At 40.4% G+C, this 20,472-nt stretch overlaps 4 protein-coding genes across 4 annotated transcripts in view; 1 reads left to right on the top strand and 3 right to left on the bottom strand.

The window, feature by feature from the left end:
• The window catches only part of swap70a (switching B cell complex subunit SWAP70a), a 924,354-nt gene that overhangs the window by 115,465 nt on the left and 788,417 nt on the right, over window positions 1–20,472 (top strand). The gene's annotated exons all lie outside the window — the stretch shown is intronic.
• clec3a (C-type lectin domain family 3, member A) lies at window positions 1,576–2,853 on the bottom strand. Its single transcript, XM_044029807.1, has 3 exons — window positions 2,661–2,853; window positions 2,465–2,551; window positions 1,576–2,015 (listed from the first exon to the last, which is right to left on the bottom strand). The coding sequence occupies exons 1-3, from the start codon at window positions 2,755–2,757 to the stop codon at window positions 1,618–1,620; spliced, it is 582 nt and encodes a 193-aa protein (XP_043885742.1). The 5' UTR covers window positions 2,758–2,853; the 3' UTR covers window positions 1,576–1,617.
• Window positions 6,691–16,112, bottom strand: vat1l (vesicle amine transport 1-like). Its single transcript, XM_044029789.1, has 9 exons — window positions 15,842–16,112; window positions 15,307–15,436; window positions 14,999–15,214; window positions 13,979–14,121; window positions 11,618–11,721; window positions 10,871–10,926; window positions 10,537–10,731; window positions 7,897–7,980; window positions 6,691–7,148 (listed from the first exon to the last, which is right to left on the bottom strand). The coding sequence occupies exons 1-9, from the start codon at window positions 16,057–16,059 to the stop codon at window positions 7,050–7,052; spliced, it is 1,245 nt and encodes a 414-aa protein (XP_043885724.1). The 5' UTR covers window positions 16,060–16,112; the 3' UTR covers window positions 6,691–7,049.
• bola3 (bolA family member 3) lies at window positions 17,115–20,381 on the bottom strand. The gene is made up of 4 exons (XM_044029805.1): window positions 20,188–20,381; window positions 19,932–20,040; window positions 18,090–18,178; window positions 17,115–17,647 (listed from the first exon to the last, which is right to left on the bottom strand). The coding sequence occupies exons 1-4, from the start codon at window positions 20,257–20,259 to the stop codon at window positions 17,582–17,584; spliced, it is 336 nt and encodes a 111-aa protein (XP_043885740.1). The 5' UTR covers window positions 20,260–20,381; the 3' UTR covers window positions 17,115–17,581.

Genomic DNA, 20,472 nt, shown 5'->3' with positions numbered 1-20,472 from the left:
ATCATATCCAAAATGCATGGATTACTCACCAAACTACACTGGCAACTCCACAAGACCCTCATCAAATGCACCACTGCGTGGCAAGTGCCATTGATTAGAAACCAGGAGATATTCATAAAAGTAAACTTCCAAATCTTATGGGAAGTGGATACGGAAGTCCTTTATCAAACTATTAAAACATATAGATTTGTAATTTATCATATTACCACAGAAAGAGGGATGAACAGCCTTAACCAGTCATTTTATCCAAGAGACAAAATATATTTCTGTTTCTGGGAGAAGAGACCACAAAAAAATGTTGCAGCTGACATATGAACCCATTTGACTTGTCATTTAAATATGCTGTATATGTTTTAATAAACTCTTAAAGTTACTTGTTTTCTCGTGGCTGTTGTGGAGCAAGAGTCTATGTGTTAAAATGCAAAATTAGATCTTTTATTATACTTATAGAACAAATTTAATTCAGAATGCATTTTATTTCACGTTGTCACCTCACAGCAGGGGTCAAGGTTTGATAACAGTCCCTTTCTGTATGTTTGCGTGTTCTTTCTCTGTTTGTTCAAGTCTATTTTTGAGGGTTTTCGGTTTCTCCCCGCATTCCTGGGACGAGCCATGCAGTCGTCTCCAGATTACATATAGTTACTGTGTTGACTCTGGATACAAAGGTGGTTTGGGGCATTAGAGATGGGGTCACTGCACCAAAATAGAGTTTTATATATATAAAAAATAATAACTCAAGGGTAAACAAACATGAACAACTCACTATTGCACTAAACATGTGGATATGAAGGCTGGGAGGAAATGTTTTATTCTAAAAATAATAACATATTGAATTGTGGCTACTCTATACACCATTTAGAAGTCTGTTTTATCTTTTTAATATGTTATATACGTCTCTACTTTTCATATTATTCTTAATCTTTTGTTTAAAACTTTCTCTCTGTCCTTCATCGGGAGGCCTCTGGGAATAAATAACTGGGATGTTGTCACTCACTGAGCTTGTCACGTGTCAGAAATTGTTGAGGTAGTTACAACTGTAACAATAAAGGATATGGATGTAGAAGTGTTAGTAACAAAAAAATGAGTTTACAGTTGTTAGTTTTAGTGTAACTTAACACCAGAAAGTTTCACTTTGCATGCTGTTCAGTTGTCACCTGATTCTTTGGGACTATTATTATGAAACAGCCTAAACATGATGTAGCTGGTTATTATTATTATCATTATTATTATTATTATTACTATTATTATTATTATTATTATTAAAGCAAACTGGCAACCTCACATTGTTTTTATATTAAAGGTCCAGTGTGTGACATCTAATGTTGAGAGGGCAGCTAGCAGCTCACCCTCTCTCCCTCTCCCTTTCATCAGGGAACTACGGTGGCCTTTGCATACCACAAAGAACAGTGTTCTTCTGTGTTCCCACTTTCGAATGCTGTAGAAACATAAAGCTAGGAGGCTTAGTGTAATAATCATTATACAAACATAGTCATGGGTAGAATATTCAACTTCGGCCCATAAAATCTGCCTAAAAGTTACACACCGGACCTTAACAGAACATTTAATAATCCATAATACAGATGTGACAACACAGTTTTAATCCACGACCATCAAACTTTAAGGAATGACATATTCACAGATGTAGGTTTTCAGACTGCGACACACCTCGTCGTACCACTTCCCCTGTGCCGACACTGACAGGACAACACAGCTCTCCCTCTTGGTTCCCGTGGGCTGCTTCTTGGAGCGATCCCAGTTCACAAAGCTGACGGGGAAACTGTTGACGTCAACATACTGGCCCTCTTTCACGATGTCTGCCACGCCGATCCACAGGTCCTTGGATCCCGGAGCGCTCCTCTTCGCGTAGTCCCTCAGTTCATTGTTCTCCATCATGTCCCGAGGAGTCGCGAGGGTTCCTCCTTGTGCGATACAGTCCTCGTTTGCCTCATGGTAATGTTTGGGTTCCTCAATGGTAAGATAACACTTCCTGTGAGATTTGATGCCTCGGAGACAAACTGGGAACACAAAGACCTCAGTTCATCAGTGGCTTCAAAGTAAACATGTGGGATTTACAGAGTTCAGAATTATGGCAACCTTTAGTTTCCCCAGTAATAGAAAAATGATCCCGATGCACATTATAAAACCTTTGAATCCTGCATTTTTGTTTGTAGAAACAGTTGGAACGGTGACCAATAAATAAGCCAATAAAAGGAAAAATAGATTCCTTACATTTTATATAATCAATTTACTGACATCAGAAACGCAGCATTTCTCCAAATTATTAAAAGTAAAAGCTATAAAGCTGAACTTTGTCTTTGACCGATTGAGCTGAGATTTTCTGCCCTCTGCTGGTGAACTTGTTCACCAACAGGCTTGAAATCTTTTTTTTTTCACTGCTGTTCTTGTGTGTAATGAACTGTCCAATCTGCTTTCTTTAACCACATTAACTCAGTGAAAACAGTACCTGTCTGCAGCGCCTGCATCTCTTTCAGTGAATTCACCTCGTGCCATAACTTCTCAATCTGGGACTTCACATCCTCTTCCTCTGCAGCTGCATTCTCAACAAAGAAGTCAGGAAGAAAAAGGAGGGAAGGGGGTGAAATATCTCTACAGAGCACATGCATGTGATGTGTGCACTTAGTAGTTAGTAGTTTTTATACCTGACACGGCCTTCCTGGTGCGAGACGGGCGGCCGCAGCTGAAGTGGAGCAAAGAGAGGCAAAGGACAAGGAGGACAGGAAGGGCCGGACGAGCCATGTCTGAGGCCAGTGGATCCTCGGGGACAGGAGCACGCAGTGACCCAGCTAATGCTTCATACACTATATATACTGGCCCTGTGTGAGTCTTTTTCAGCGCACGCCTCCTGCATTGGCTCCATCTCTGTTTGTTTTTGTCCAAACATCAGGAGGAGGTGAGGGAGGTGAGGGAGGTGAGGTGTAAGGGTGGAGGTGCAAAGAACGATTCCCTTGTGTCTGGCTTTTTGAAAAATATTTACTCGGGACAGGGAGCACGGAGCGGTATTTCCCTTTCACTGACACAGAGTGTTCTTCGTCTCTTTTCTCCTCCTCTCATGAACAGACCGTGACAACAATGATGTTACATTTACCACCTCATGTAACCCCGTCATGAGTTCTACAGCCTTACCCTTCACATGAGGGTCACACGTGTCAAATATAACCCTCAGTGTTTCAGTAACAGACTCTTCACTGTATAATATTGAAAATCAAACCTGTGAGAGCTGAAGGAAGTCCAGCTCCCAGCTCTGCTGCAGCCAGTTATTTTTAGAGCAAGACGTTGTACACAGACGGGAGGGGGGGAGCTAAATATGAAACACCCTCGGACGTGTGCACTCGATATAGCAACACAATTCCCAAAGCTCATGCTCATGTGATATTTTCTCATTTTACATATTTATAACTGTACATTAAGTTTCAATTACAGTTGCAAAAATAATACATAAGTATAACGTATTCTGCTCCCGAATTAAAACACTTATTTTCTTCAGTATGAGATGATGAATGATTTTTTTGTGTTCTTGAAATAAAAAGAGAAAATGGCAAAACATCTTTTTGATTTTGACTCCAGTTTCTATAGAAAACCTGAACCAGACCTGGTTACTCTCTTTCCACCTTGAAGCAGAAATCAGAGCCAAACTCTGGCTCTGCAGTTGGGGATGAAACAGAAAACTTTGCAGAGGATCAATACTTGTGGTTGAATCAATAATTAATGATTAAGACAGCACATAAATAAAACAGCAGTTCTGACATCAGCACATGAGCCATCAAAGGTCGACATTTTAGTGAAGCTCAAACACAATCATCAGTGAGACACTTGTGTATCAGACATTAGTGATGATCTTCTAACTGTACATTGTTTGACACTTTGTTGCCATCTGGTGCCAAACTGAGGAATTATACAGAGTCGCATACATTTCTGTGTAATTCCTTTAAATCCTCAAATGCAATGTGCACCGAAACCGGAACTTCTCACGTGCGAGAGCAAATATTAATAAACCCTGGTTCTCTGGTTTCTTCTCACAGTCCAAAACACACACTCTAAACTGACAGCAGCTGAGAGTGACACAGTGAACGGTTCTTCTCTGTGTGTTTGCTCTGTGCTGTCCACCGTGGACCCTGACTAATACCGGGAAACTGGACCACATCAGACCACATCAGACCACATCACTGGCTTCCTGTGAGTCAAAGGATAGATTTCAAAATCTTACTCCTGGTCTTCAAAGCACCGAATGGTCTTGGACCAAAATAACATCCTGGACTTATGAGTTCCCTGTGAAACATCCAGAGGTTTACTGTGAGTTTCCCAGAAGCAGAACCAGTTCTTCTTCTCCTCACCTGTGGAACACCTGAGGTCTGCTCATTTAAATCATCATTATTATTATTTACTGCAGCTTTCTCTGAAACTCTCAGATAATCATCTTATATAAGCATTTAAAGGACAAGAATGAATTGATCACTTTTATTGGCAAATCACACTTTAATCTCTTATAATTTTAATTTTAATCCTTTAACACCTAAGCCTCAAAAATGTCCGTCTGCAAGAAGCAAAAAAGGTGCCAGAAAATGTCCTTTGAGTAAGTGCTTGTACCCAATTTTACAGAACACCTGGCAGCTATTTACAATTTACTGCATGTTAAAAGACCACAAAAACGTGTTTTTATTTAGAAGAAACTCTGTAGTTGTACATAAGTAAGAGATTTCACATTTTAATTTTGAAATTTGAACAACATCAACCCTTTTTCCAGTAGAATTTGACCAAGTATTGTGAGCAGAGATTGGCACCAGCGACGCTCAAACATTTTAAAGATCAACTCCTCCTACTCGTCCCAAAATCAAGGCTGAAGCTTAAGGGGAAACCAAGTTTTCTCTGTTTCGGCTCCTAAATTCATCAGGTAGCTGTTGTTTTTATGTTTTTAAATCTCGTTTACTTTAAAATGTGCTTTATAAAGAAATTGGGATTGGATGGGAAAAGTACTTTACAGGCCAAAAGTGACAAAAGACAAAATACAACCGTGGAATACTTTGCAGGTAAATTTATTCAAGTATCACAGAACTGTACTCAGATAAAGTACACAACAAAAACACAAGCACAGGTGAACCACAGTTAATGATGAAATTCAAGCATTTACTTAAATCCTTAACACTTCTTTAGCCAGTGATGGAAATATCCAGATCTAATGTAATTATTATTGTCCTGTACGTCTGGATTTACATGGACTACACTCTGTGACTGAGGTCAGGACACACTTTTAATAATGTAGAAGTTACTGTAACTAAACTAGTGGAATTCTCCGAGTCCGTATGAAGACGTCATGAAGAAGCAAAGGCTCAATAAATAGTGCAAACATGACAAAGTTCATGTTTGCTTTGACTTTAAATGAAAAATAAAGTGGTTTTATCTCTTCAGAGTGGAGGGAATCACACGTTAATAAAGTCATACACAAGCTTTTAAACACCAGCTAACGGTAAAAATCATTTATCTCCGGAGTCTTATGGCACTTTCGATGTGAGGCACCAGCAAGTAAACTTTGGTCGCGCACAGTAAGTAAAGCAGAGACTCCATTTCCTGCCTGTTCCAAGAAAAGCCTGAAGTTACTGATTCATCATAGCTTAGATTTTGGCTGATTATTATTCTCTTATTATCTCTCAAACTGTGTGATGTATATTTTTGAATTGGTGGGTGAAGACACGATGATGAACTGTGACGATCAAACAGGGAAGAGTTTTTTTTAGCGTCGTTTTTCCAGACCGTTTCTGTTCATTTGTTCAATATGAACTCTGTGGAACGTGGAAAGCATTTCAAGTATCAAACCGTCACAGACACTCCTCTGCAGCTCAAAGGCACTGGTGATGCCATAATATGACAAGTGCAGCACTTAAGAATAAAATGTCGTTGAAATAATCTTGGTACACTTTTCTTTCACCTGTCGGAGGCTAATTCACTGCCTTTGTTAGAAGCATCAAAACATCAGGGTCGTCGGGGAATTCAGTGTAATTTTCTCAGCTTGTTACACACACACACACACTCATTACTACATCTAATTCTGAAAGGTGCAAGTGGTGCAAATACTGTACGTGAGCTGGAAGATTAAATGAACTGTAAATGTACCTTTAATTTGTAATAAACTATAACACTGCTATAAGGACTTAGTTCTTGCTGCCGGGATGACAAATGAACCTTCATGTAATAAAAAAAAGGTAACAGACAGGAGCCACACACACAGACACACACTGTACACACACACACACACACACAGCACATTCATGCACACAGCACATACTGTACAACACTGGTGAGTGGTTCTGTTCCACTGTGGTGAATCTGTGCAGCCTCTCCAGTCTCTAAATGCACCGCAGCAGAAGGTTCTGCAGGATCTATAGGTTCTGCAGGGTCTGCAGGTTCTGCAGGTTCTGCAGGATCTGCAGGATCTGCAGGGTCTGCAGGTTCTGCAGGATCTACAGGTTCTGCAGGATCTGCAGGGTATCCAGGTTCTGCAGGATCTAGAGGTTCTGCAGTGTCTGCAAGATCTACAGGTTCTGCAGGGTCTGCAGGTTCTGCAGGATCTGCAGGGTATACAGGTTCTGCAGGATCTAGAGGTTCTGCAGTGTCTGCAGGGTCTACAGGTTCTGCAGGGTATACAGGTTCTGCAGGATCTAGAGGTTCTGCAGGGTCTGCAGGTTCTGCAGGATCTGCAGGTTCTGCAGGATCTGCAGGTTCTGCAGTGTCTGCAGGGTCTACAGGTTCTGCAGGGTCTGCAGGGTCTGCAAAGTATGCAGGCTCTGCAAAGTATGCAGGCTCTGCAGGGTGCACAGGTTCTGCAGTGTCTGCAGGATCTGCAGGGTCTACAGGTTCTGCAGTATCTAAAGCTTCTGCAGGGTCTACAGGTTCTGCAGGGTCTGCAAAACCTGCAGGATCCGCAGGTACTGTCGGGTCTACAGGATCTGCAGGTTCTGCAGAGTCTGCAGGTTCTATAGGTTCTGCAGAGTCTGCAGGTTCTACAGGTTCTGCAGGGTCTGCAGGATCTGCAGGGTCTAATGGATGAAAGGCATTCGCTCCTTGCTGTCGTTGTCTCCCTCAGGCTCCTCTTCTTCCTCCCCTGCCTCACTGGTCTCTGTGCTGTCGCTCGCCATCTGCATTAGTGACAACATTCAATTGTGTTCAGTTGTGTTTGTTTGTTTCTCTGTTAATCACATAATTGTCTGATGAACTGCCGTACATGTTTTCGATGCCGCTCCAACACACCTGCTTCAGGTCGTCATCACACTCTGCAGAAGCCTGATGACGACCTGGAGCAGGTGTGGTTTGTTTTGTGTGAATTGTTGGAGATTAACCCACGTTTTTAGGATTGTTCAGTCTTTTTCACTGATCTACACTTCGGCATTGTTCGGCTTCATTCTTGTGTCGGTCGAGGTGAGTCGAGCCGGTGGAAACACACCAACAGAGACCGTCCAACAACCGCACTCTCACACTCACAGTCAAATTCCAATTTACCCAATCCCCAAATCTGCATGTTTTTGAACTGTGGGAGAAAAACAAGAGCGCTAACCCATTGTTATTATTATTAGGTCATTATTTCAATATTTGTATTTAATTGAAACAGAAATGTTGTTGTGTAATAGTAACAGTGTCCATTCAAAGATGCCACTGGACCTAAAAGTACACTTACAGGTCACAGGAAGGTCAAACTGACCAACAACACATACCTCACTGCAGCTCAGCCTCTGTGGTTAATTATTCGCTAAGATTAAAAAACAAAACACCCCTCATATTTTCCTTTTGTTTTCACCACATAAAAAAAGAAAAGTACGTCTTAAGGGTCTTCATTTACTTTAAATACTGCACTAAACAAAGTAAAAGTACATGTTGTTGTGTTGTTACCAGAGGAGTGGGAGACTTCTCCACGTCCAGAATGAGTTTTCCTATGTTGCCTCTGTCATGGATTCTCTGCATGGCTTCTTTCACCTGAGAAGAAAACACACTTTGACAAGATTCTACCTCACACCATGATCACCAACATGTGGTTCCTTACACATGTTTACATCTGTATATACAGTCAAATTGAATTGAATTTTCCAACACAGACACAGACACAGAGCGGCAGCGATAATCGAAAGTTGCTCAGTGTGAAGCGTTAATGGCGGAAACGGTGACTAACAGAGGGTGACTCACGCTGCTGGCTGGTGTTTGACATCACACTGAACACCGATCCTGCAGCCTCTATATTAGACACGTAATTACACTGCTTCATTTTAATCACCACTGCACGATCAATACACGGTACGTACATTCTGTGTGAGCGGTATGTGACGAAACGGGCTCTAAGAACTAATAAATTACGTGAATAATAAACGTCTGTGCAGATTCCTGGAGGGAAATAAAGATTCTTACTGCAATCATGAATAAAAAATGTAATCAGAGTCTAACATTTGTTAAGAAAAGTGCTATACAAATAAAGTTTATATTATTATTACTATATATTATATATTATAAAACACACATTTTGACTTTTTCATCATCATTTCTCCTTCATCAGTGATAAAAGTCTTTTTTGAGCGTGTCTCACTCACTCTGATCTCTTTGTGCAGTAAAGGCTTGAAAAAGCTGCGCTAGGTCTAACAAAAATGCAGTTATCAGTGATTTATGATAACAGTTCTTACTCTCGTCTTACCGTGGTCAGAACATTTACAGGCACAGTTTAACCCTTAAAGTAACCCTTGACACAGAGCATTTTCCATTACTCTGTTTGAATTATTTCATTATTATACACAGAGGTGATAAGAATGTGCAGTATAGAGTGAATTATATCCCTTTTTCAGCAAAACCTCATCAGACTCCTTTAAACAACAGAAAGTCAGAAAAAAGTCAATGTAGGTTATTATTTATGGAACTTTACATAAAAAAGCTGCAGAAATGAAGATGATTTGTGGACAGGACAGCATGTGTTTGATATGAACGCAGCCGTGGCTTCTGATCAGTATGGACTCAAACTGAGAGGCTGGACGTCTGTTATCATCATGATTTATTCAGCAAACCTCAGCCCACTGCTGCTAAAAGTGAAGACGTGAGGACGTGAGAGTGTGGGCTGCAGCGCTGGACTCCACAAAAACAACGATTCACAGCTTTACACGACATAAGATCAGTGCAGCTCATTAAAGCTCTTGGTCTGACTCACTGTAAACATGAAGGGACGATCATTTTACTTTCTCATTACAACTGAATGTGTCTCTTTGTCTGGAAGCAACTGTGTCACAGGCAGTCACTTGTTCAATGAAATTCTGGAAACCAAGCCAAGAGCAAAATGAGGTCATGCACTTGTTCAGCATGTAGATAATGATAGAAATGACATAGTTTTCAAACAAATGGGGACAATTTGAGTACAATGATCAATACTCAGTGAAATACTGTATATATGGAGGTTAACGTCTTATTTTGTAGTATCAGAAACAGTATCCACCTTGGATCCCAAAGTTTCCTCAACCTAAAACCTATTTATTTGTTTATTTATTTATTCGGCTCTTATTTTCATTGCAGAATAAAATGTTGCCATGGCCTGCGTGTAAACTAACGCCCTCTGAATTCTCCTCGCAGGCACATAAACAAACGAGGCAGGCTGTGCCTCCGACACCACATCCCACGCCATCCTCCCATCAGATGAGATTCTTCACGGGCAGTGATTTCAGTGAATGGCCTCAGCAACCTGCCAAAGTTTAATGACAACAGGACGGGGGATGTTTTCCCATGAGAGATCAAAACCTGACGACTCGGACCATGTTTTCTCCGTGATAAAAAAGTTCAGAATAACTCGTGATCGGCTCCTCCTGCGTTATTTCTGCCTTTATCTAAATTTATCCAGAGTTTACTGGGCGTGGAACAAATTCCAGACATTTTATGTGGTTTAATATCACTGATCAAAAACACCCAGATAAAAAGGTGCAGTGAGATACCGGGAAACACTGATTGTGAAGGCAGGTTCTCCACAAAACCCTGTGGATTAAGAGCGAGTGAAATATGTTCAGAATTAAAGGGACAGAAGGACGAAGATGTGCCGTGATTCCCAAATATAACCAAATATTTAAAAAGGACATAAAATGCACCCTGTAGTCGGTCCCTTGATGAGGATTTTTATTATCCTCAGTGACAGGCCTATTTTAATCCATCTTTCCTTGGTCTTAACGCTTTTATTATTTGAATGTTTCTGTTGGTTTTAAGTTGGTCTTTCTTATGTTGTTTTATGTCTAACTGTAGAGCACCAAGTCAACTTTGTTGTTTTTAAATGTGCTTTATAAATAAATTTGGATTGGATTGGATTATCTCCAGGGATTCACTCACTGGTGCAGAACAAATTGGAGCAAAGGAGTAGAAATCATGTGTCGACAACTGTTGAAAAACAGCTGTTGACAAACACGAGATCATTAGACATGAGCTGCATCTTTCCAGGCATCTCCGACGATGTCACCACTTCATTTTCTAATCCCATCACCATTCGAAGCATCTGTTCTCAGCCCACCGACGTCTTACCTCCTCCAGAGCCCACAGGGAGTCCACCACAGGCTTGATCTTCTTCTGATCATAGAGACACAAGAGCTTGTCCATCACCGATCTCACGAGACCACACCGGCCTTGTTTGAAGAGGAGGTTGAGCAGCGAGAATCCAGCGATGACTTTGTTCTCCTCGTACAGTTTAATGGGGTTCACCTTCTCCACCTGCCACCACTGCAGGGGGAAGAAAAGCAGAGGCACACGTCGGTCCTGAGTGACTCATTCACAGCGCGTGAGTCTTATTTGTCATGAAATGCTGCACTGGCTTCTGTTTCCCTTCACATGTGCAGCGCAGGCCACGTCTCTGACTCACAGATTTTGCAAAGCTGAAGAAACTCTTTGTCTCCCCGGTGACCATGTTTGACGCGCCTGGAAACACAAAGAGAAAGGATCTCACTGCGTTAGACACGAGTGACGGTGAAATAAAACAATAAAAAACTCTCTGTAATTATGTTACTTCAAAATAAAAACACATTTATATTTTATTCAACTGAGTGAATGCAAGGACTCGTCTTTAAAGAAATATTTTGACATATGGGATATTTTCCTGTCAGTAGTTACACAGGAGGCAAACCCAGGATAAAGATAGCTTACCAATTTGCATATCTTATTTGTTTTAAACAAAAATAACAAACATAATCTTGTTGTTTTGTCATTTTCCAGAAATTATAGTTTTACAGAAATGAGTGTAAAGGAGTTGTTGTCAGTAGTTTCTGTAAAAACCAGGAGAAAGCAGACGGAATTTAGCTTAGCTTAGCATAAAGCCATTAGCTTAGCATTAGCTTATTTCTTCATGGCGTAAAACAGCAGAAAAACAAAGGCGACCTGTCTCTTGGCTCAAATTTCAAATTAAAAGGTTTATTTTTAATTCTCTAATCTAATCATTCCCACTTAAAGGCAGCATAAATACGTCCTCCCTAAAGTCTTTGAAGAGGAACTGTTCTCAAAGAACGTATTCAAAAGTAACAAACACAACATTTCTTCAAGTGTGGGTGAATAATTATAAATATAATGTTTAAAGTCTGTTGCTAGATAATACGCTTAAAACACGCGCTCCCACCGTAGAGGATGTACGTTCCCAGAGGCTTGAGCAGACTCAGGCCTTTCCCCGTGTTCTCTCCACACAGACTGTCCAACAACACGTCCACTCCTTCAGGAGAAATCCTGACACAGAAGAAGAAGAAGAAGAGCAGAGTCGAGGTGAAGTCCACTCAGAAGAGGATTCATAGAAACTCACATAACAAATACGTCGTTACTGTACTTTGTTATTTATATTTGAACAAACTTTTACTTCCTCTAAATATTTCGTCTTACTCGTTACAACCAAATAAGATCAGAAGAAGAAGAGTTGCTTTAGTCAAAGCTGCTTTACACTTCTAAAACTTAAGTGCTACTTTTGATCAAACCCACAACCTTCCAGTTAAAAGACGACTCGCTCTATTCTAACTCGAATACTTTTACTTCTAAAACTTAAGTGCTACTTTTGATACTTAAGTACCGTAAATTATCATATACTTTAAGACTTTTACTTCACCGTCTACCAAAACCAATCCAACTTTATTTATAAAGCACTTTACAAACAACTACAACAGCTGAAACCAAAGTGCTGTACGTCAAAGATAAAATATAAAATAAAATAAAATATATAATAAACGTAAAACCTAAGAATAAGGAAGTATAAAAACAACACAAATAATCAAGTCTTAGAATAAAACTATATAAAAAAAAGAATAAAATAAAAACAATGTCTCATGAAAATAGTTTTAAGATGTGTTTTAAAAGTGGACAGTGAGGGGGCGTGGCTAACAAATAAGGCTCCAAAATATCCTGGAATCTAAATATCTATTTTAAGTACTGCAAAAATAAAGTCCTCCCACTGGAGCTGCAACTACTGACTAACTCCATTATCCATTATTCTTTTTGCAGATAATCAAATGTTAAAAACATTATGAAATATGAGACTGTATACGTACATATATATACGGACAGTTTCACGTGTGTAAGCACTGTGTGTTAGTATATTCAGCAGTTTCGTGACCGCTCTAATCATGTGTTCATAATAAGACATCAAATTACTCAGAGAGAAAAACCCACATGTTTCTTTGCCCACTCTCTCTCTGTCTCTCTCTCTCTCTCTCTCTCTCTCTCTGTCTGTGTGTCGACGCCGGACGACGCGTTACAAACAGTCGTGAGTCGACTTGTGCAGATACGGAAGAATGAGAGGTATTTTATTATCACAGTCCTCGAAATTCCTGACTTTCTGCCTCACGGCTCTGTGGACACCTGCTCACCAGTCTTGTGATTCCCATGGTTTTTTGCCTTTTGTAAAAAGATTAATTTGATTGTACTTTGCTCTTGATCCTGAGAAGAATGTGTGGGCCAGAGAGAGAGAGAGCGATGAAAGAAGCCCATTAATCCACGACTACATGTGAGAGGAGGAGAGGCTGAAACAATCAGTGCTAATGAAACACAGAAGTGGCCCTGTGCTAAACATCATCACACCTGAGGGAGGGGCCACGTGTTAACCCTTTAACGCCGAGCACGTCCAACACGACACGTTTGATTACGCGACAGTTTGTGTGATCGGAAAAATTCCAACACTTTCCGAAAGCTGAGAAGTTGAAAATAAAAGTCAGTGTGTGGTTATTATGGGAATTTCATAATAAGTTGAAAATACATAAGTTTCCATTTTTGGCCTGTTTTAGGACATTGAGACAAAGACAAATGCTATATACTGATTTATACTGTTCAAATTTCAGATTTAACTCACAATATCTGCTGTTCAAATACAATTTTTTCTGTTTTTCTTCATTTTAAATTGTTAATACACTATTTTAACAGGCAGTATATTGTAAATAACTGCTATTAAGAGTAATTCTGGAAAAATGAGAATTTTCTGGCCCTTTTATGGTATTTTGAGGCTTAGGTATTAAAGGGTTAACAGTTAAGCCACAAGTGAGAGTAGATTACAGCTGAAGAAATGCAAAATTGATGTAAACATTGAACAATGATGTTTATTACACTGGGCCTGTTATTTTCCTTAGTTCATTTTCTAACATAGTTCACATAGTTTTCATTAAATAGTTTTTTAAATCCAATTTACATCTAAATAAATAAATAAATGAATGAATGAATAGGTGGTGTTTTCCGTGTTTAGGCCTAATTGGCTCAGTCGCTCCACTTTGCCGGTGCAGACCTCCGCCCGACACAATGTTGCTGCTGTCTGAGATTAACTGTGCGTTCCCATGGCGACCACGGCCACACAAGCCCAAATTAGGCAACAGGTATTGTCTGCATCCTGTCTTCCCCGTGTTATTGCATTAGCTGACGTGTACGGCGTGACGCGGCCTTCAGAGTACAGTTGTATTTTAACCACAGACTAACCGAGGCAACACACACACACACACACACACACGCTGACCTTTTGACTTCTTGTATATAATCAGCATTTCTGTCAAACAGGTGAGTCACTGAGTCTCTTATGGCCGCGTGTTTGAAGCACGAGGCGACGCCGAACACCGTGACGTTAGGAACCGTGGAGCACAGCTGAGCCACAGCTTGACCCTAAAAAGAATAACAAACACAGGTGCGGCAATTTATCAGAGACATGAAGTGTGAATGTACCACAACTCCCTAAACACACACTCGTAAGATAATCGGTAGATTAAAATAGGCTAAAAAGACTTTGTTTATGACACAATAAATTTACTCTAAAGGTTGATCAAGTATGGAAATAAGTTAAAGCACAGTGTGTGTTTTTGATTTTGCGTCATGACACAGTAAACACAACAGAAGCTGTTCATTTTCTGCTATGAAAAGGAGCTTTAAAGGTCCAGTGTGTAAGAACTTGTGACATCAAAAGCCCCTTTTCCACCTATGGTCCCAGCTCGCCTCGGCACGGCACGGCGTGGTGCGGTTTAGATTGGTTTTCCACTACAAAAAAGTACCTCGTCAACGTGGGCGGAGTCATCACTGCACAGATGCATGAAACGTCTGTGACTTTGTTTTACACGTGACACACAAACGAGCGACGAGTGACTTGTAAAGCATTAGAATCATTAGAATCGGTTCATTAACTATGAACTATGAACTATGGTGCACCATGTGGCTGGTTTGTTGGTCCAGGCTGTTGCAGAAAGACAGCAGCTCCTCCAGCGTCATGGTAACCATATACATTTCCATCCATCTTCTAGCTCTTTATCGTCCACATGAGGGTCAATTTAGAGCGTCCAATCCTCAGTGTTTGCATGTTTTTGGACTGTGGAATGGAATGGAAGAAACCAGAGAACCACGACAGCAACCGTGTGGCTCCATTTCATCTTTATTTTAGGTCGAATTTTCCCTTTCTACTGATAAACCTGTCATTGTTACACACTGGATCTTTAATGAGCATGTGGTGAAAGGCCTTAACTGTCTCACAGACACAGGAAAAGGAACTTACGACGCCGCCGCCTGCTGAGTGCACCAGCACTGACATCCCTTCTCTTAAGTTGGCAACCTCAAAGAGCATCATGTACGCGGTCACGAAGTTCAGGGCGAACGCTGCCGCCTCAGCAAAAGTCATCCTGTCCGGCATCTTGTGGACAAACTCCGCCGGCGTGCAAACCACCTCTGCCCAGGCATTGTAATTCACAAAGGCCATGACCCGGTCACCTATCTGAGGGAGAGACATGTTAGAGACGTACAGACACTGGTCACATGATCCTACTCTCAGCACGCTGTGGTTCACACACGGTCCATTCCACCGACCTCAAATCCCTTTGTGTTTTCACCCACGGACTCCACGATTCCAGAGCATTCAAACCCGGGGACAAGAGGAGGCTTTGGAGGATTCTCGATGGTCCCCTGACGCACCATCAGATCCAGGAAATTCAAACCACTGCAACAGCACGAGATAAGATAAGATAAGGTAAGGTAAGATGAGATAAGACAAAAAAAAAAGATAAGCTTTATTACTTTATTATTATCACACATTTGGGCAGACATTAAAAGCACAACAGAGAATAGAATAATACACAAAGTAAACACAGTGTCATCACATTAGTGAGTTTGAATATTGTGCATAGAAACCTTTAAAAACATCATAAAAAGCAGGATAAATTAATAAATAATAAAAATAATAATAATAATAATAAAACGCAGTAAAAACACTGAGATTTGCTTGGTGTGAACGAGCTCCAGTAAAAACCAACCTGTGGCATCATCAGTGTGTGAAATCCTCCAGTAAATGACAGGGACAGAACATTGATGATGATGGTGATGATGATGATGGTGTGATATTTACCATGCTTTGACGCGGATCTTCACCTCGCCCTCCTGAGGCTCGGGCATCGGCTTCCTGCTCACGCGGAGTTTGTTCAGACCTCCGAAGCCCGACAGGATGACCGCGCGCATCTCTTTGGCGTCGTGCGGAGAATCCGCGCTGCAGTCCGCGTCTTTGCCCACGTGTCTGTCGATCATGTACTCGGTCTCCTCGGTCATTCCCGCTCCTTCTTTAGCCATGACGACGACCTGAGACCTGAGACCAGAGACCTGATGCTGCCGCTGCTGCTGCTGCAGATCTCCTCCTCTCCCTGCTCCTCCTCAGCCTTCACTGATGATGATGATGATGATGATGGTGGTGGTGATGTGGTGCGCAGACACGCGCTGAGCGCTTGGATGAATGGATGAATGGATGCTTCTTCCTTTCCCAGTGCAGGAGCTGTTTCCGTATTCGTGCAATCATGTCAAATTAAAGTGAGTTACAGAAATAATCAACATTTTTTTAAAAAGAAAACCACAAAATATTCATAAATTCATCAGCGTGTGTGTGTGCGTGTGTGCGTGTGTGGTTTCAGTATGGAGTGCGCCATCTGCTGGCGAAAGTGTTTTTAATTTAATTATACAAATGTATATTGATTTTCAGTCAGAGAGAACAGAACAGAGAGCAGGACAGTACAGGTGCTTTAAATTATGGGATGTATTCACATTAGAATGTGAACAGTTCAGTATATTCTGTATCAAAACATTTTAAAAGCATGCATCTCAGAAGTGTTTTAACTTATGATTTATACGTTTAACCAAGATGTTAATAATGAATATAATCCAGCAGACGGTGCCCAAGGTGACCACTTATATGGCCTATGCCAGGGGTCTGCAACCTGCGGCTCTCGAGCCACATGTGGCTCTTCAGCGCCTCAGCAGTGGCTCCCCGTAGCTTTGAAAGAATTATAATTATCTTTATTTTATTTCTTTCTTTCAAAGTAAACACCTATTTTTGAAGGGATCAAGACGATCATCCACGGAAATATGTGTCACATCCTCATGTCTACGTCTCAGAACTGAAACTGTGGAGAGAAGTTCAGAGCGGTTTCTTTTTCTACTTTTTAGATTTCATAAATGCGACAAACTATTTTTTTACATCTGTATATAAAACCTTATAAATGATGTTAGATTACATTTATTTGGGTGGAGATATAATTAATACTAAAGGTTGCAGCCCCCTGTCATTGTCAGCACATGACGCTTCTTAAATCCTTCTTTTTTAAACATTTGAAGATCAGAACCAACACGGTGAGTCGTCTGTTGTTGTTTATTATTATGTGAATTCCTGGTGCATAGCTAGCATAAATTCAAGGTCCATGTACAAATCCAATGCATGACAACCAACTTAAAAGCAGTCGCATCATTTCATGAGGTTTCATCACACTGTGATTCCTGGAGAACTCTTTATGAAACCAGCAGCCTTTTAACCCTGAAACCCTGTAAAATGTCTTTACAAAGTTAAATTGTGCGTATCACAGCTTGGTTGTATATATATTACATATATGTATATATGTTATGTAAGAGAATGTTTCTCAATAGTAAAGAAAAATGACTTGTGTTGTGATGCTATGGGTTTTTTTCTCAGTGTTGTTGTCCTCTGCATTTCTGCCTCAGACATTAACACTGAATTATTTTACTATAAAACAGCCTCTGTGATAGTTTACATTCAGACAGAGTGAACAATAGAATAAGTGGTGGCTCAGCAGTGGAAGGACGTTCTCTACATTCTCGGGGTGCTGGTGAATATTCGCAGTCCGTGCATTCCTTGAATCTCTTCCTTTAGAGCCTGTGGAACAAAAACACTTCAGTGAGCCACAGTGTTTTTGATAAAGTAACTGTCTAAAGAGACACATTCCAGGTTAATGTAGTTAAAATGTGATAAATATCAGGTTTAAGAGCGGGAAATGTTGATATAAATGTTTTTCAAATGTTGTACAATTTGTTTTTACTGAGATAGAGTTTGTGCACTTGAGTTAAGTTGCGTTATGATGTCACGATGATGTCATAAACAAATAGGAACATCAGAGAGTCAGAGACCTTTGTTTTTATTTTATGGTTTTCACTGTGTCGATTGAGTGTGAAACATTTGATGAACATAAAATCCGTGTAGATACAGATAATCACAATTATCTTAAAAACATTGAGTATCGAGAAACTTTAAATGTCAGCACGAATACTGAGGAAAACAAACTGATTCAAAAAATACTGTCATGATTATTATTTTTTACCTGATTGACTAACTGGTGTTGTTGAACAACCCTCTTTCCTGTGAACTCACTGGACTCGATGTGGATCTCATACATGGCCCCACAGCCACCTGCACACACACACACGCACACAATCATAGAGTTTCTGCACAACAATAAGAGTGGATCTGTCAGATAATTACATGATAAATGTAAAATAAACACGGAGAATCTGCACCTATACTCAGTTATTATCACATAGAAATTGAATAAGTCAGTAAAATGTCAGGAATCAATTACTATTTGTTCCATTGTGTGTGTAATATTTTACTTTTTAACTGCAGCCACTTTCACAATATACAGTAAATCATGACCAGAGCAAATTAAAGCATCATAAAAAGGTCTCAGGTATTTTTAACAGCCATTTCTATAAGTTTATAAAAGTTTACAAGAGATCTATTTTTAATAAATTAACTACAAGTTAATTTTAATCGCCTTATTTAAAACGTACACACTTAACAACCACTTTATTAGGTACGTCTGCTCAACTTCATGTTGACACAAATCTCTAATCAGACAGTGAGTCACTGCACTAAGCCCATGGTTCTCAAACTGTGGTACCACAAACAAATCTCTCACTTCTTAACTCTTCTTAAATCTTAACTCCACTATACCAGTGCGTGATGTATATGTGAGGAAGGGGAGGATGACGAGAGAGCAAATGATGTGAAAAGTCTGGCGGTGACTCGACCCGTTTACACCACTCTGCTACTTCTAGAGCTCGATGTCTTCTCAGGTTGTGTTTTGGTATAAAAACTTTGAGAACCACTGACCTCAGTCATGTAGACTTGGTCAACACTGACTGCTGAAGTTCCAAACGAGCATCAGAATGTGACTAGAAAGGTGATTATAGGTGAACGTGTCAGGCAGAAACTGCTGATCTTCTGGGATGTTCATGCACAATCATCTCCAGTGTTTACAGAGATGTTTGCTCAGAAAAAGAGCAAACATCCAGTGAGCTGCACTTCTTTCTTGCCTTATTGATGCCAGAGGTCAGAGGAGAAGGCTGGAAAAGCAGCAGTCATTTTAATAATCACTGTTTATGTATGCAGAACTGCTGTGTGCCAGCAGCAGAAAACCACAATGGAAACTTTATGATGGTTTATACATCATACACCTGAAAAAGTGGTGGAAAGTAATGTGTTTTTGTGTATTTTTTTAAGTAATTGTTATTTTACTTTAACTTAAGTATGTTTTTTGAAGTACTGACAGGTGAATGATGAAGACATGAAGACAGGTAAATGATGATGAGGACAGGTGAATGATGAAGACAGGTGGTGACAGGTGAATGACGAGGACATGAGAACAGGTGAATATGCACTAATTAAGGTCCCTGAGTGAGTGAGAAAGTTAAAACATTTGTGACCTTTGACCTATGTTGACTGGCACAATATGTGTTTGCATATTTTATTTTGTCAGCACATTAATTTGTAAAGTGTTGCCTTTAATTAAAAACAATTCATGTGAGATTTGTGTTCCCATTTTGTCAGTAACTAAGTAACTTTTACTCTGAGTACATTTTAAACAAGCTACTTGTTTTTACTTTAATTTAAGCACATTTTTAGACCAGTACTTAAAAATAAGGGTACTTTTACTTTTACTCGAGTAGAATATTTCAGTACCGGTGAGTATGAGTTTCATTAATGAAGCACAAAACAAGAGCAGACATTATCATGTGTCACACTTTAAAACCTTTGGTTCTTGACAGGAAACTTCAGAAATGATGACTTCCCTCTCAGTAATCTGATTAGATTATTTCAGACTGTTGACAGCGGTTGAGCGGACGTGTTAGGGAGCAGGGTCGGCTCTGCGCTCACTGTTTACCTGAAATATCCACGACTTTGAGCGACGACGCCAGCGGGAACTTCTCCTTCAGGATTTCTGCGATGCGGACTTCTCCTTGTGTTTCCGTGGACAGACTTCTCTGCACAGCCTGAGGAGGAGAAACGTGTCCGGATTAACGCTCAATCAGTGGTGGGATTAACGCTCAGTAGTGACATTATCGCTCAGTGGTGAGTTAAACTCCAGAGGAAACATACTGAGGTTCAACCGCCGAAGCTTTGGCGGCGGTGAAACTCACCCGGGGACTGCTGCCGAGAAGCCGCAGAGCAGAGGTCGCTGTGCCGGACAAAGCCCGTTTACACGCCAGCATTGTGAAAATGTACAAAAGTAGTTTAAATTTATTAATTAATCTGCGGGAATGTTTACGTTCACACCGGTTAGCTCAACAAGTCATGTCCTCAGTGGAGATGCGTCGCAGTGATATGACGTCAGACATCCGGCAGCTTTTTTAAAGAGCCCTCTAAGAAAGAAAGAAAAAAAAGAAGTTTTTGCATAATATATATATACTTTTTATACTTTTTAT

The sequence above is a fragment of the Solea senegalensis genome, linkage group LG7 (genome assembly GCF_019176455.1).
Source record: "Solea senegalensis isolate Sse05_10M linkage group LG7, IFAPA_SoseM_1, whole genome shotgun sequence".
Taxonomy (NCBI): Eukaryota; Metazoa; Chordata; class Actinopteri; order Pleuronectiformes; family Soleidae; genus Solea; species Solea senegalensis.
The sequence above is the reverse complement of the archived record's forward strand: the minus strand, read 5'-3'. Positions and strand labels throughout refer to the sequence as shown.